At 33.2% G+C, this 15,543-nt stretch overlaps 1 protein-coding gene across 6 annotated transcripts in view; it reads left to right on the top strand.

Annotated features, from left to right (window-relative positions):
- Window positions 1-15,543, top strand: part of Mtf2 (metal response element binding transcription factor 2) — a 56,479-nt gene that overhangs the window by 35,846 nt on the left and 5,090 nt on the right. For 5 of the 6 annotated variants that reach the window (XM_047555108.1, XM_047555117.1, XM_047555091.1 and 2 more), the window contains 5 exons: window positions 2,157-2,252; window positions 3,140-3,208; window positions 4,042-4,165; window positions 10,752-10,819; window positions 12,481-12,651. In XM_047555108.1, the coding sequence (XP_047411064.1) occupies window positions 2,157-2,252; window positions 3,140-3,208; window positions 4,042-4,165; window positions 10,752-10,819; window positions 12,481-12,651 (528 nt within the window). The remainder of the gene's footprint in view (window positions 1-2,156; window positions 2,253-3,139; window positions 3,209-4,041; window positions 4,166-10,751; window positions 10,820-12,480; window positions 12,652-15,543) is intronic. The other variant, XM_047555100.1, reaches the window with a different exon arrangement.

Genomic DNA, 15,543 nt, shown 5'->3' with positions numbered 1-15,543 from the left:
CCTCAGTTCTGCCTTTCAAAACTAAATACATTTTATCTGTAATAAGGAGTGATTCTTAAAATGTTGCAAGTCAGGTAATCCCTTCTACTCAGGGGTCTAAGGCAGGAAGATCAAAAGTTCCAGACCAGCCTTGGCAACTCAGTGAGACCTTGTCTCAAGAAATTAAAGTCTGGGGCTTTAGCACAGTGGTAGAGTACCCCTGGGTTCAATCTTCAGGTCCCCCCGATACACTTAAAAAAAAAAAAAAGTATGTGTATTTTATGCCAGAAATTTTGTTCCCCACTTCTGCGACCCTTGTAGCAATAACATTCTCTTCTCCAGACTAAAATTTCCACTGACAGCAAACAGTCTTTATGACATAATTTCCAAACTCTGTTTCTCTCCAGTGTTTGAAAGTTATTCTTGAAATACTGCATCATGTTTGGGAAAGGTAGTGTTTCCAGAAATGGTCTGATAGAATATAAAGATTTAATGGGCTATTTAGGGTCCCAGACATGATGCTTCTTTTGTTGCAAAAAAATATTTTATTACCTGCTTTGAACATTGGATATATATTCTCTGGGTTCATGTAGGTGGTCAACTAATAACTTTAGCAGCTTTTTTTTTTCTTTCTTTTTTTGGGGAGGGTTTAGGTATTGGGCATTGAGCCCAAGGGCACTTTACCAGTGAGCCACATCCCCAGCCAATTTCTAATTTTTATTTTGAGATAAGATTTAACTATGTTGTTGAGAGTCTTGCTAAGTTGTGAGGCTACCCCTGAACTTGTGATCCTCCTGTCTCAGCGTCCCAAGTCACTGGGATATGTGCCACCTCCATAAGGTGTTCATTGATGGAAATTAATATATAATGAATGTATTTTTAGTTCCTTATTCTACCTCACCTCTGATCTTGTGGAATATTCATTTGTGATTTAACAGTTTTGTAAGATTTCTCAGTTTTTGGTCATCTGCAATTTAAGAAAGTATTTGTCTAGTTTTTAAAATCAGTTACTTATAAAAGAGAAACAGTGAACAGGCTTATCTTTTTCCTTTACTTATTTAATACTAGCATTTTGTTTAAAGCATTTTTCAGAACAGTTGGAAATCATTAATAGACATTTTATGAGGTAGATCGTTCATTATCTATCCATTAAAAGGATAGGAAGTGTGTCCGATATTAGTAACCACGTTAGTTTCACCATCTAGTAGAATGCATGGATTGTAGTTAGTATTCATAAGTCATTTGATAATTGACTTAACATGCTGGCTTCTTGCCTTTGCCTATGTATGGCTTACAATTAGTATTAGCATGGGTCTCATTTATTGGGAGAAAAGATGTTATTTAAAACTAATGTCTTATTATTTTCATAGAAGGGTTTCATGGTGTAAAACCATATACTAATTGAAAAGAGAATATATCCTTCTGAGATGAAGATTCAGTTTTAGCATCTTCAGCTATCTGAAACAGATCTATAGGCCTGTATTCTGAAATAGTGTTAAACTTGTGACCAAATTTTTATGTTTTGATAATAGTCTTAGATTAGATGTCTTTGTTGTTTATTTAAATTATTTAAATTACTACACTTCTTGTCATGATAATAGAAACACAGTAAAGATATAAAATGGAACATTCACACTTGTCTACAGCCTTTTGATATTTGGGGCAAACAGTACTTCCTTCCTCTCAGTATGACCTCTCCAGGCATTTAGTCCAGACTGGGGCTGGGAGGAGAGGGGAATAATGTAGCTCAGTGGCATAGTACATGCCTAGCATGTACATGGCCCTGGGTTCTATCCTCAGCACTAGGAGGGAAGGATGGATCCATGCCTGTGTTCCCTGCCCCTCCCCCGGCATTGCTGGGGATTGAACCTAGGGCCTTGTGCTTGCCCACTGTACCAACTGAGCTGTATCCTCAGCCTATGCCTGTGCTTTGAGGGCATTATTGACTAGAAGTAGATCTGTCTTTCAAGAGAGGAGGTATGAAATGCGTTCAACATTACAAACCTTTTTGGGAAAGAAAAAAAAAATTTTCACTTTAGCAAAAGTGTAATGCTTTAATCATAACTATAGTTTGGGTAATGCTACTTTGTAGTTTTAAAAAAACAAATGAAGCTTTTCCCTCATCATCAATATTAGTAATTTTAATCTTAACTTTTTTTTTTTTTTTTTTTTAATAGCTGGTATTTAAAGATGCTACAGTGCTGCAAATGTAAGCAGTGGTTTCATGAGGCTTGTGTGCAATGCCTTCAAAAACCAATGCTATTTGGAGATAGGTAAGAAGTGCATTTCAATCTTACGGATTAATTTTATTTTTGTGACTTTTTAAATTGTGTTTATTTTACAGTTTGCAGTTTCTAAAAATAATTTTGACAGTGATTTGTAAAGAGGTCACCTCACAGGAGAAATACTGAATAATGTATTTTAAATACACATAATTTTTGTGCTTTCGGATATTATCCCAGAAAACTTTTAAGTGGTATTAGTGATTGCATTTACTCTTGTTGCCCCCATAGTGCCCTAAACTATTTTCATTGGTACCTTTGTTTAAAAATCTTTAAAGGGATCATACGACAGGATTGGAAAAGGCCATAGCACCTTGTTATAGAAACAGTTTATACCTTACAGAATTTCTAAAAGCAGATACTTTCTATATTGAGGATTATGTGGAACAAAAGAGTTCTAGGAAGTAGAGTTGAAGATAGGGCACTAAATTTGGCATTTGGAAAACATGGGTTTCAATCTTGGCTTATTCAATTGTTATCATCTTTTGACTTTAAGAAGGTTAGCTTCTCTCCTTTGGCCTTATCTTACTAGGTTATTTTGAGCACTGGATGGTGCAGTGTGTGTAGGGGCAGCCATTAAGTTGCTAACACATACAAGGCATTAGTAAACTATGGTACAAATGAATCTGTGTGAATGTCAAAGGTCTCTAATGGTTAAGAAAAATTGTCCTTTCTCCTCAGATAATGAGCTACTTGATTGTGTGTTCTTATTTGAAAAGAAATTCCTTAAATCACGGTCTCATGATTGAAATTATGTTTCACTTTGGGTGTCCTTATATTTACTCTGGGCTTTTCATTTGCTGAATATTTGCCTGTATTCTGTAATTTATTTATACCCTTGATGAGTTAATATTGAACTTTTTCTTTTTTCCCCTTAGGTTTTATACATTTATTTGCTCTGTCTGCAGTTCTGGACCAGAATACCTCAAACGTCTACCATTACAGTGGTAAGAATGGATATTTCTGTTAAGAAAAAAGGAGCCATATATTAAACCTACAAGATGAAAAGTTCTTTGGCTGTGTACTTGCTTAAATAAAACTTTGTTCTTTATGCCTGGCTTTAGTTCTTTTATTTATCCTTAAGCCTTAAGCCATCTTCACTAAGTGTTATCCACTTTTAATGCTAAGTTAAAATGCTAAGCTAAGTTAATAAGGCTGTTCATTGTAGAATGGCATATATGTAGCTTTCAGACATTTTAAACCTTATTATTCATAGTTCCAGTTCTTTTGTGCCTTTATAATAACATGTAGTAGAAAATATGTAGGTTAAACAAACATGACAGTTTCTGTTTCAGTATAGTAATTCTTATGTGTGGTAAGTATGATCAGTTTTGTAGATTTAGTAATCAAATACTTAAACTATTTATAAATTTTTATTGTCTTTTACATATTTTAGGAACAGATAAGATTTAATTTATGAATCAGATAAAGTAAAGCCTGGTAAAGTATGGTCTGTTCTGTAGCTTATGGGTAGTATTAAAATACAAAAATCTTGATTATAAACTATTTTCTCTTAAAATCAGATATTTTTTGAATGCATTTTAAGAAGTAATTCAGGTATCTTTTAGCTTATAATTATTATTCAGAATAAGTAAATGTTTTGCTAATGTTTTCCAGCTTTTTCATATGTAATAATTCATTGTATTGAGTATGACTTAGGATATTGACCCTCTATCCATCTGAATACTTTGGATTTTTAATTACTGGTTTTATAAAGAAACTAATTTTTTAATAACCAAAAATCTTGTTTTTGTATATTTTGATTATTTTTTGATTCTAGGGTAGATATAGCACACCTATGCCTTTACAACCTAAGTGTTATTCACAAGAAGAAATACTTTGATTCTGAACTTGAGCTTATGACATACATTAATGAAAACTGGGATAGATTGCACCCTGGAGAGGTAGGTGATCTTAGAGCTAACCTCATTAGCTACTTTTTTGTTTTGTTTTTGTTTAAAACAACAATAACAATAGTTTCAGAAATATGTATAAGTCATACAACTAAAGTAGAATTTTATTTTTAGTTTTGGGGAGAAATAAGTTTGGTAAGGATATTAGGACCAGCCTTCTCATCCTCGTATGTTTATTGTTTATTGCCTGTTGACTGTGGAAAATTACATATGGAGGAAGTAAATTATTTGATTCTTCTATATTCTGAAGTGAGAATCATTGTAAAGATATGAGTGGGAGAAATTCTTTATTGGGTGTCTTACTCATGGTTTCACCTCCTTTTCTTCTTAGTTTTTTTATAAACTTAGAGATGTAATCAGCTTTCTTCTTTTCTCTCTTATTGCTACTCATATCTCTGACTTCCAGGAATGGTGGGATCAAGTAACAGTATTAGAATAATGAGTTATAGAGTGAAGCTACCTGAGTTGGAGATTATCCCTCCTCATTTTGAAAATCTTACTTTGTTTCTCATTTGTGAAGCATAACCATTTATACTGGCTTTACAAAGAATTTTTATAGAAAAGGAATATAAAGTAGTGCATGTTCATTGAAAAAGATTTTGAAACTATAGCACAAAGAGGGAAGAAATTAGAATAAGTTTACCTTACATTTAGCATTTATTTTGGTTTATTAAAATATAGATTATTAACTACTCTTGGTTGAAAAATAAAAATTTGTTTATAATATACAGAATCAGTTGTATGCATTTTAGTTATGCATGCTTTTTGAGATAAAAATTGCAAACTGATTTGAAATTTAAGAAGAATTTCTTCAGTTAGTTTTTAGACATGTGACAGTTTATAAAACTCAAATAGAATTATCAAGGATATTTCAGGTTTTTGAGTTTTTGTGGGGTATTAGAGCATAATTTACATTTATTTAGTTGGTATATCAGCTACATAAAATAAAACAACCTACAGAATACTTAAGTATTAAAATCTAGGATATAACTGAAATTCTATTGTTAGGTGTTTTAAGTGTTAGATATTGGACTATAATACTAAAGTTTTCTGTTAAACTATTTTTTAAATGAAATTTGAAAGTTGTCTGACTTACAAATTTGAATTTCAGTAAACTAACTAGTTTAAGAGAAAAAAGTAAGGCACTAGTATTAACTATAGTGTTCTTTATAGTCATCTTAATATTCAGTGCTCCAATGCATTCATTTTAAAATTCTTCCTTTCTAGACATGATTCTTTCAGTGCTTTATATACACAGATACATCTGTATACTTGGTGTGCCATCTCCAATTGATCTTTCTGATCCATATTAGAAAAATTTTACTTTAGCAAATAAATGGTTTCATTATCTGTAATCTGTATGGTAGTGTCTTAGAAATAAGAAAAAAGTGGGGCTGGCGATGTAGCCCACTGGTAGAACACTTTCCTTAGCATGCATGAGGCTCCAGATTCAATCCCCAGCGTTGCCAAGGGTGCGGGGAGAAAAAAGTAAATTCAACTTTTTAAAGGATAGTTTCCATTTAAACTTTATCTGAATTAAAATAAGAAAATACTTTTTAGTGTAATTATCTCATCTACAGATTAATTACTGGTGATTGACATTCAGCTTTTTAATTCTTAATATTTTACATTTTTTACTTGTAATTACAATTAGATTTTAGGGTGATATTTTAATAATGAGATCATAAAATTTACGTTGATCTACAGTGTTTTATTCAGTGTTTTTCATTTAGTTATGAAACAGATGTACACATTTGCATAGGGAGACCTTGTTTTATTGGAATTGAATTGCAAATTGGATTTTGTTACTAATCTAACTTAGGTTATCAAATTTTTTTTGTTTTTCTATAAAATGCCATTAACTATTTTCAAAACATAGGAAATGGTATATGCTAAATGTGATATATTTATAATTTAGTACCTTGGAATTCTCAAAAGTTATCCCCCCCCCCCATATTTTTAGTTGTAGGTGGACACGATACCTTTCTTTTATTTTGTGTGGTGCTGAGGACCGAACCCAGTGCCTCATGCATTCCAGTCGAGTGCTCTACCACTGAACCTTAACCCCAGCCCTCAAGAGTCATTTTGAACATCAAAGTTTATTATTATACATAAGATGGATTATATAAATACTTGCTCTAGAAGTTTCTCTTCAAAAATGAAATAAAACACAATAGCAGTTATGATTTTACTTTCTCTTAAATGTGAAGTTTCCTCTCTTTGCTTAGATGAAAGAAAAACATCTTGTGATAATGTTAAGAAGTTAGATTATTTTTGTGGCATTTTGCCTAGGAATGTATATTTTATACCTAGTCATAAAGAGGCACTGAATCCATATTTACCATTCCTGAGCTTCGAATTCAAAACCTAATTTTGTGTGTGATGACACTAGCTAAAATATAATAGTATTTGTTATTTATATAACATACCTCTGTAATGACTTGCTGTAATTATATATTGAATTGGTTGTATTCTATTTAGTGTATTGTGCTCTCTCTCTCTCTCTTTTTTTTTTTTTGGATTGTCATGAAGGAAATACTGTATTTTATCTATTTATTTTTTACGGTACTGGGGATTGAATGCAAGGCCTTGCACATGCTAAATAAGCTTTCTATCACTTAACTACAATCCCCGGCCCCCTCTTTTATTTTAAAGACTATATTTTTAGAGATTTGGGTTCACAGGAAAATTGAGAGGAGGGTACAGAGATAGCCCACTTATCCACTTCTCCCACACATAACATTGCTTCCCCCATAGTTAGTATCCCCCACTAGAGGAGTACATTAGTTGAAGTTGATGAACCTATGCTGACACATCATTATTACTCAAAGCTGTGACTTCTTTTAATAACAAAAGCAGTTTCAAAATTAAACTTGTTTTGGAGGTAATCCTTTCATAACGAAAGGCATGTTTGACTTTCATGTATCATGTCTTTTTTTAACCTTTTATTAATTAATTAATTCATTATTTTTATGTGGTACTGAGTGTCGAACCCAGTGTCTCACACATGCTGGGCAAGTGCTTTACCATTGAGCTACAACCCCAACCCCTCATGTCTTTTTTTGATTGTTTGTTATTAGTTTTAGAGGATTACTGTGAAAGGAAGCGAAAATCTTTGAAAACCATGTTTAGAAGATAGTGATAGTTTTATATCATGTTTCCTTACATAGTTTTTGTACATCTTTGTGACCTGATTTTTTAATGATCATCATACAGACTGAGTGTAGTAGTTTGAGTAACCACAGTATTTTGAAATGTTTTCGTTTTAATGTAACAATCTACCACTTGAGACCACAATAAGAATTTCTTATTTAAAGTAATGTAATATTTTATATTATATTGCTTTGAGGAGTTTAAAAGGAAATATTAAATACTTTTTTGGATCTGCTACTTACCAGTTAGCTTCAATTATTATTTTTATTTTGGTGGTACTGGGAATTTAACTCAAGAGTGCTCTCCCATTGAACCATACCTCCAGACCTTTTTAAAATTTTAATTTTGAGACAGGGTGTCATTAAGTTCAAGGCTGGCCTCCAGCTCCAGCCTCCAGAGGAGCTAGGATTACAGGCATGTGCCACCAAGTCTGGCAATCTTTGATTCTTTAACAACATGCTTTCCATTAACCATGGTCTTAAATTTAAAAACCCTAAGGTTGATAGCAGAAAAATACATATGCTGCCTTAAACTTTTGAGAGAGGTAAGGAAAAAAGCATAGATGAAATTCAGTACAATACCAAGGTGGAAATATTTTGCTAGAGAAATGTTTAGTATAATAGAGGTAGTATAATATTTTAAAGTGAAAATAACAAATCTGATTAATAGCAATACTTGGAACCTTGAGTGTTATTTATTAGTATGTAGGTTGGAAAATAAACTGTTGGTGTACTTAAGCCTAGCTGGTAGAGAACTCAGCATTGGTAATGGAGGGTTGTATTTTATTGAAATGAAGAATTAGTAATAGCATTTAACTTTGTATAGAAATGTATAAACCTGAAAAGAAAAGTATAGTGTGAGGTGAGTGTTAGGGAGAGGGTGGAGTAAGAGGATTTCTCTTTGGGAGATACATGTTACAAACTTGGTGGTCAGATGAATATGATACTTTTCAACTACATTTGATAGGATTTACACTATTTTACTATTTTTAGTTACATTTTTAGTTTGCAAAACACAAAGGGAGCATCTGATCCTTTTATGTGAATAAAATATATAGATAGTCCTATGCAAAATAGTGATGAAGTTTTGAAGAAAGTAATCTATAAAAGTTTTGAGAAGCCATAAGAAATAAGTACCAAAAGAAAGAGGAGTCTTTTGTGATTTTCAAAAAATAAGGGGATTTTAGCAACTAGAAGCTCAGTTTTCTTGTTGATTTTCAGCACAATTACAGAATAGGTAGATCAGATACATCTGTATGATTTGTAAAGATTTAAAAAGCAGTAAGAAAACCCCTGTTAGAATAAATTGTGTTAAACTCTGTTTCTTTGTTAATATGGTTAGGCACATTTGTCAAAATCTGTGGGCATGGCATAGACATAGTATAATTGATCTTAAATAAGATTTTGAAATGTGAACTGATTAAAGTGGAAATTAATGTGTAACTGATCGAAAAACTGTTAACAAAATCAATGACTTGGATATATTCTTGAGGGAGACTGTAATGGAAGGCCATAAAGATTCTCTCTTTGTACCCTCAAGTCAAGAAGGGTGAATCAAGAGAAAAGGTTATCTGGAATAATTTGTGTTAAAAACAAAATCAAATGAACAGTTATAAAGTACTGTTTTCAGGCATAAACACAAACACTAGAGAAGATACTTAACTTCGTAGCAGTTCCGTTTTGACTTTAGATTTGTGGTGACGAGTGGGGAACAGGAAGAAGATAGAATTAGTTAACCAAAAACTTAATATGAAACCATCTTATAATGTGACTGTTAAAAACTTTACCCTAATCCTATATTTAAGCACGATAACTGCTTTCAAATATTTGAAGGGCTGTCTGACAAAAAAGGGAATAGAAAACTTCAAGGGGAGGTTTTGCCTACATATGGAATAGACTTCCTTAGTAGGTGTATTAGCCTGCCTCTGCCTATCTGCCTACCTTCCTCACCTCCGCCCCTGTATCTTTCTTTTTCTTTCTCTTCTCTCTCTCTCCTTTCTCTTTTATGTGGTACTGGGGATTAAACCCAGGCCTTGCACATGCTAGGCAAGTGCTCTACCATTGAACTGCACCTCTAACATGGTGTATCAACTTTTATCAATGATAATAAGTAAGCTAAGATTGAATGGCTAGCTTTGTTATTAAAGAGATTGCAGTCTTAATGGGAGATTGAATTAGATCTAGAGTTTGTTTCAAGCTTTAAAGTATAATTTTTTTCATTCTTCCTTAAGTAGAAATTCTTGGGCTGGGGGTATAGCTTAGTAGTAGAGCACATGCTTATTAGCATGTGTTGGGCCTGAGTTCAGTCCTCAGCACTGAAGAAAAAGGAAAGAAATCCTCTATCATAAATTATAATAGGAGGAGGTGTTATCATACAGCATGATGATCTGAGCCACTCATGTATTTTTTTTTGTTTCAGCATCAATCAGAGTGGCATATAGTGGGATTTCAGTCAGTGTTGAAAGAATGGACTTGCAAGTCACTTGGGTTGAGGCTTTAGCTTTCTCCCTAGCTAGCCAGGGGAATTTGAACAGTTTTCTTTTTAAACTTAATACTTATTGACTCATCTGTAAAAGAGTTGGAGTAAATGGTTTCTAAGTCTAACTCCAGTATTCTTTTAGACAGATTTATTTGCTCTTTCATTTAAAACAATTCTGAGGTTTGGGAGTTTCAGCTGGTAAAAAACACACTGGCTATATATAGTTTTAACTGCCAACTGTGGTACTTTGTTTATAACTTAACATTTTTTTGTTAATAGGTTTCAGTTTTTAAACTTTGAAGAAGAGGTGGGAAGGTCTCTTGGAGAAATCCTTATTGGAACAATATAGAATATTTTCTAGAATTGAATATTTAGTTAAAATGGTGTATGATGGAAAATTGCTGAGCCATTTAAGGCCAGCTAAAGTCTACAATTGTTATGAAAATAAAACCCCCCAGTTTCACATTATTTTTTCAAGTATGTTACTTATGATCATATTAGAGGTATTAGGAAATGAAATGTTTCTCATTACTTTTTAGACCCCTTTCTATTGATATGTTAGGAGCTTTCATGGTATATATTAAAATAATTCTCATGTATTATTTCTCCAGGTTATAGAATTTTAAAAAATGATAACTAATACCAAGGTCCCATTTTTATTAGTGTTCATAGTTTACAGTTCTTTCACAGACATCATTTGATCCATATAATGAACTAATAATTAACACAGGGTTTTAAACTCTACTCTTTGTAGTTGAGAAAATAAGCCTGGATAGATTAAATGGCCCTGAGTAGGTCACACAAGTCAGCACCGCAATTAGAATTTAGACCTTCTGACTACCAGTCAGTATATTTTTCCTCTGCATCATATTGCCTCTATCTAGCACCTGTATTTTACTAACTGATGAAATTGTAGTGCGTTAAATTGTTTCTTGATACTTCACAGCTGGCAGACACACCAAAATCTGAAAGATATGAGCATGTTCTGGAGGCATTAAATGATTACAAGACCATGTAAGTTGATTTATTTTACGTAACCCTATGAGGGAGACAGTTAGTAAGTATAAGGAATTATGGCATTGTTTAAGACTTGTGGGATTGGTATATAGAATAAGTACATATCATTTAAAACTTTTTAATGTCCTAAGTCTCTCTTGTTCAAGAGTAAAGCAGGGATTCCTGAGGGTTGGAGAACAGTAATCCTTCTTTTGGAAATGGTAGGTGGGAGGCATGTCAGTATCTTCAGGGGGAATGTGGTCCATTCTGTTGAAAAAGCATATTCAGTAATAGCTTACTTCCACAATGCAGTCTACTGAAAGTAAATAAAATCTTGTTAGCTGGTGAGAATAAGCAAAATGTAGGGGAAGATTTTATAGATAATATAAGGTTTTTAAAAGGTTGAGGTCTATGGTTTTAGAATTACTTATAGAAAAGTAGTATAACTGGTATGAGTGGTCTATAATAATTGACATTATGTGATATATTCTTGTATAGATCACCTTCCTTTGTAAAAACCAGCCTGTGTACCTTTCTTGAAAATATTTTCAAAATGCCTTAGGAATTTTATAAATGTGTATGCTGACTCAAACTATTGAATAACATTATAAAATTTTTGTTTCTTAAAAGTTGCTGTTTTAAACTTGACAGCATTTCCTCATTAAATAATGTTTTAATTATTGGTGGCTAGATCTTTAGCTGAAAAGCCATAAGGTATCTAAGCATTTGTTGTGCTGGTAAAAATATTCTTTGGGACAGTGAATTCTGAATTCCAACTTAGGGTGCCAGAAACACATCTTTTCTTGTTAAGGTAGAAATGGGGGCTTCTCATTCTTACATAAAAGTGGAAGAACATTCTCAACAATTGGTAGAGATTCTTGTAGCCAGGGAGGTTTGAGGTAGTATTTGGAAATAGGGACCACCCAAAACTAAAGGAAAGGAAGCATGTTTTTCAGAGACCCAAGTCCACATTCCACTTAAAAGAACAAATACTTCTCTGCTCTAAGTTATTTCTGACGTAAGATGTGGGACACTTATAGATATTCCTTTTATTTTGGGGACCTTTAGAGTTGGTCTCCCACTTTCTTTTCCAATGTCCTCAGCTATTATTCCTGATCAAATTTCCTCTCTTCACAATTTATTCTGAAATAGAATTCTTCTTTTCCTAAACATTTTGAGATTTTTTTTTTCCCCTAGGAGATGACACTAAAATATGGAAAAATATATTGGGCCAAAAAAGATACCATTTTGTGTTCCTCTTCCTTGCTTTAAGAACTTAGACACTCCCCTCTCCCTTTCTTTTTCTTTTTACTTTGAGATGGAGTCTCACTGTGTTGCCCCATTTAATGTTGAAATCCTGGGTTCAAGTGATCTTCCCATTTCAGCCTCCTAAGTACTGGGACTCAGGTGTGCTCCACCATGCCTGCCCTACATACCATGTTTTAAAAAGAAAAGTGAACATTTTCTTTTCTCCCTTCTGTCCCTTCTCCCATGATATCCTTTTGTGGACTGGCTCTGAGGCAGACAGGTATCAGGGAAAGCAAGGGGAAAGAAGGAGTTTTGTAGTATTGGGTGGGCTTTTGTGTATGAGGACCTTATATCTGAAAATTAAAGAGCTAGGGTCTGCCATGTATATGTGTTCAGTTTTTAAAATTTTAGTTAATTTTTTAAAAATTTAGGTTTATGTCTGGGAAAGAAATAAAGAAGAAGAAGCATTTGTTTGGGTTGCGAATTCGTGTTCCTCCTGTGCCACCAAATGTGGCTTTCAAAGCAGAGAAAGAACCTGAAGGAACATCCCATGAATTTAAAATTAAAGGCAGAAAGGCATCCAAACCTATATCTGATTCAAGGTAAAAGTTGATCTGTGGCTTAGTTTTTCTCTTTAGCTTATATGTAACTAAAAATGTATGTTATTTAGTTTCATTAGTATATTTGAAAGTACAAGTGGCAGTTACCTTGATTTTTTTTTTTTTTTTTCCTGTCCATAATTTCTTTCTTAGACAAGGTATGAAGAGTTGATGCTAGATATATGTATGTTTGTTTATTTTAGACCTTTAGCCTCAAGGAATAGACCCTATTTTGTTAGCAAACAGCTTACATTACTGGCCTATTCATTTGTTTGTTCATTTATTTTTTATTCATTCATTCATTCGGACCATTTACCAAATGCCTTATTATATAAGTCCTGGGGATACATGACAAGACAGATTTTTCTTTTGCCTTGGTGGGCTTTACATTGTAGTGGGGAAGAAAGGTAATAAATAAGTAAAATATTACTGATCATGCTAGTGCCATTTAAAGAAAATAGCATACTACTGTTTTAAACTTTGGTAGGATCAGTAGAAATGGGGACTTTGTACTTTTAAAGGGAGATTTAAGGAAAGACTAAGACAATATTTAGGTTTAGACTTAAAGAATAAGAATGGGGAAAAAAGAATAAGAATGACCTAACAATATGAAGAATAAAGGGAAATGTACTCTATAACAAGCATAAAGGCTGTGACACATTCTAGGAACTCACAAAAGACTAGTATGGCATTACTAGGGAGTTGTATTAGATGTTGGGAAGATTGGGTGGGTCTTCATCATGTAGGGTAAGGTCTTTTAAGTCTCATAAAGACTTTGGGTTATTTTCTAAGAATACTGAAGAGCCACTTAGGGAATGTAAACAGATTTAATTATCACAATTTCTTTGGTTTCTCTTTTGCGAATGCTTAGTGCAGAGGTAAAACAAGCAAGAGTTGTTTGGGCAAGAAATAGGTGGTGGTTTGCTTATGCAGGAATAGTTGGTAACAAATGGAGAGAAAAGATTCGAGATCTCTTTTCAAGACAAAATTGATTGGACTTACTAATTAATTAATTTCATGAAAGGTACGAATCAAGTTAAATGATGCCTAGATTTCTGGATTGAGCAATGATGGGTTGTGCTGTCTGTTAACAGGATATAGAAAAACATTATTTTGGCAAAGTAAATGAAGAACTTTCCTGTTTCACACTCATTGAGTGAAATTCTTATGAAGGACATTTAAGTGGTAGTGCGAGATTTAGGCAGTTGGATTAGGCAATTCAGGAGCTTATAGGGCAGATGGTATAAATTTGGAACCTGATTTATAAAGCCATGACAATGAACGAAATTAGGAAACAAGTAAGAGAAGAGAATGTGACTCAGAATAGTGGTATCACTTATAAATTTGGAAGAGGTAAAATGAGCAAAGCAGACAAAGTGAGTTTGGAGGAAACCAGAAAAGTTCAGTGTTATAAAAGCTGAAAGAAGGGGAGTGTTTCAAGAAAGATTTATATATTAAGCTGTATTGGATAATGGTGAGAGGTGGATTGGGATGAGAGAAAAATGCTTATTGAATAACATTTCTTACCAAAAACAATTTATTTGGAGTAGTAAAGTTAAAAGCCAGTTTGGAATGGGTTGAAGTGTTACTGATTACAGCACTTCCAAATTCACATGTCAAAACTGGGCTTCTACACGTGAGGAACATAGGAAGATTCAGAATAATAATAATAATAAAGGACATTGGGGAAGGGAACTAAGAGTTCTGAATGACAGGGGGAAAGTGGAAAGGGTAAGTGTCATTAAGGCTCAGGCAATTTTTATTGTGATCTGAAGTAGACAAATGGAAGAGCAGCTGAAGAGGGGAGGGATGGGAATAGTACATGTTTTTTTTTTTTTTTTTTCATTGATGGGAGATAATTAGAATCTCTTTTTGTGCACTAATAGGAATGATCCAGTGGAGAAGAGGATATTGGTGTAGGAGAGAGTGGAGCTAATTGAAGATACTGTAGCACCTTTGAGAAAGGGATCTAGAGCCTCAATGTGAGAATGGCTTTTGATAGGAGGAGAAACACCTTTCTGTTGAAATGTGATGAAAAAGAAGATGAGTATAGATAGATGCTGGTTGTATTACACATTGGAAAGTTGGAAGATGGCTAAAATCTGGTAGCTTCTGTTTTCTCAGTGGAATATGAAGCAAAAAAAAAAAAAAATAGCTCAGAGGGTTATACAGAAAGGAAAACCTAAAGAGTAAATAAAAGGTATGAAATAGTCATCTTGGAGAGTAAGAAAATGTATTTACAAAATGTTGACAATTCATCATAGTAATTTGAAGTTTGTAATAAAGTAGATAAGATTGTAAGGTTTCATGTAGGAAAAAAAGTACTTATGATTCTTATCACTTTCAAACTCCTTTACTTTAATATTTTTCTTCTAGTAGTTGTCCATTTACGAATTAGGAAAAATAATCCACAAACTTTCTTCCTCATTGCTGTGATTTTGATAGGATGCTCCATCAATAGCTGTTTGTCAGATCATTTGATGCTCTCAGATAAGGGTTTAACTTTCTTTGAAGGTATCCTCAGTTCCTTCTGGACTCTGTGTATGAATTCATCCTTTTAGTAGGAGAGTGTTTTCTTCAGTACAGTGATCCTTTATAAATGTTATCTTTTTCTAAAAAAATCCCATCAGTTTTATCCTTGAGACTTTTGATTATATCTAGTTCTGCTTTGTTCTTTTCCCCCCACTTTCTCCTTCCTCATGTCTATTCCCTGACCTTAGTTTGGCATCTTGTGGGATAGGGTTTTCCTCCCCATAGCACCCCATTTGATTAGCATGCTTAAATAAATGTAACTTCTAATTATATTATAAGCCCCTTTGCATGGGGAACATCTCTGTATTTCTATCATCTAATATCTTCTTTCCATAAGCTATTCTTTGTTAAGTAAATAAATAA

Source organism: Sciurus carolinensis, chromosome 1, assembly GCF_902686445.1.
Source record: "Sciurus carolinensis chromosome 1, mSciCar1.2, whole genome shotgun sequence".
NCBI lineage: Eukaryota > Metazoa > Chordata > Mammalia > Rodentia > Sciuridae > Sciurus > Sciurus carolinensis.
The sequence above is the reverse complement of the archived record's forward strand: the minus strand, read 5'-3'. Positions and strand labels throughout refer to the sequence as shown.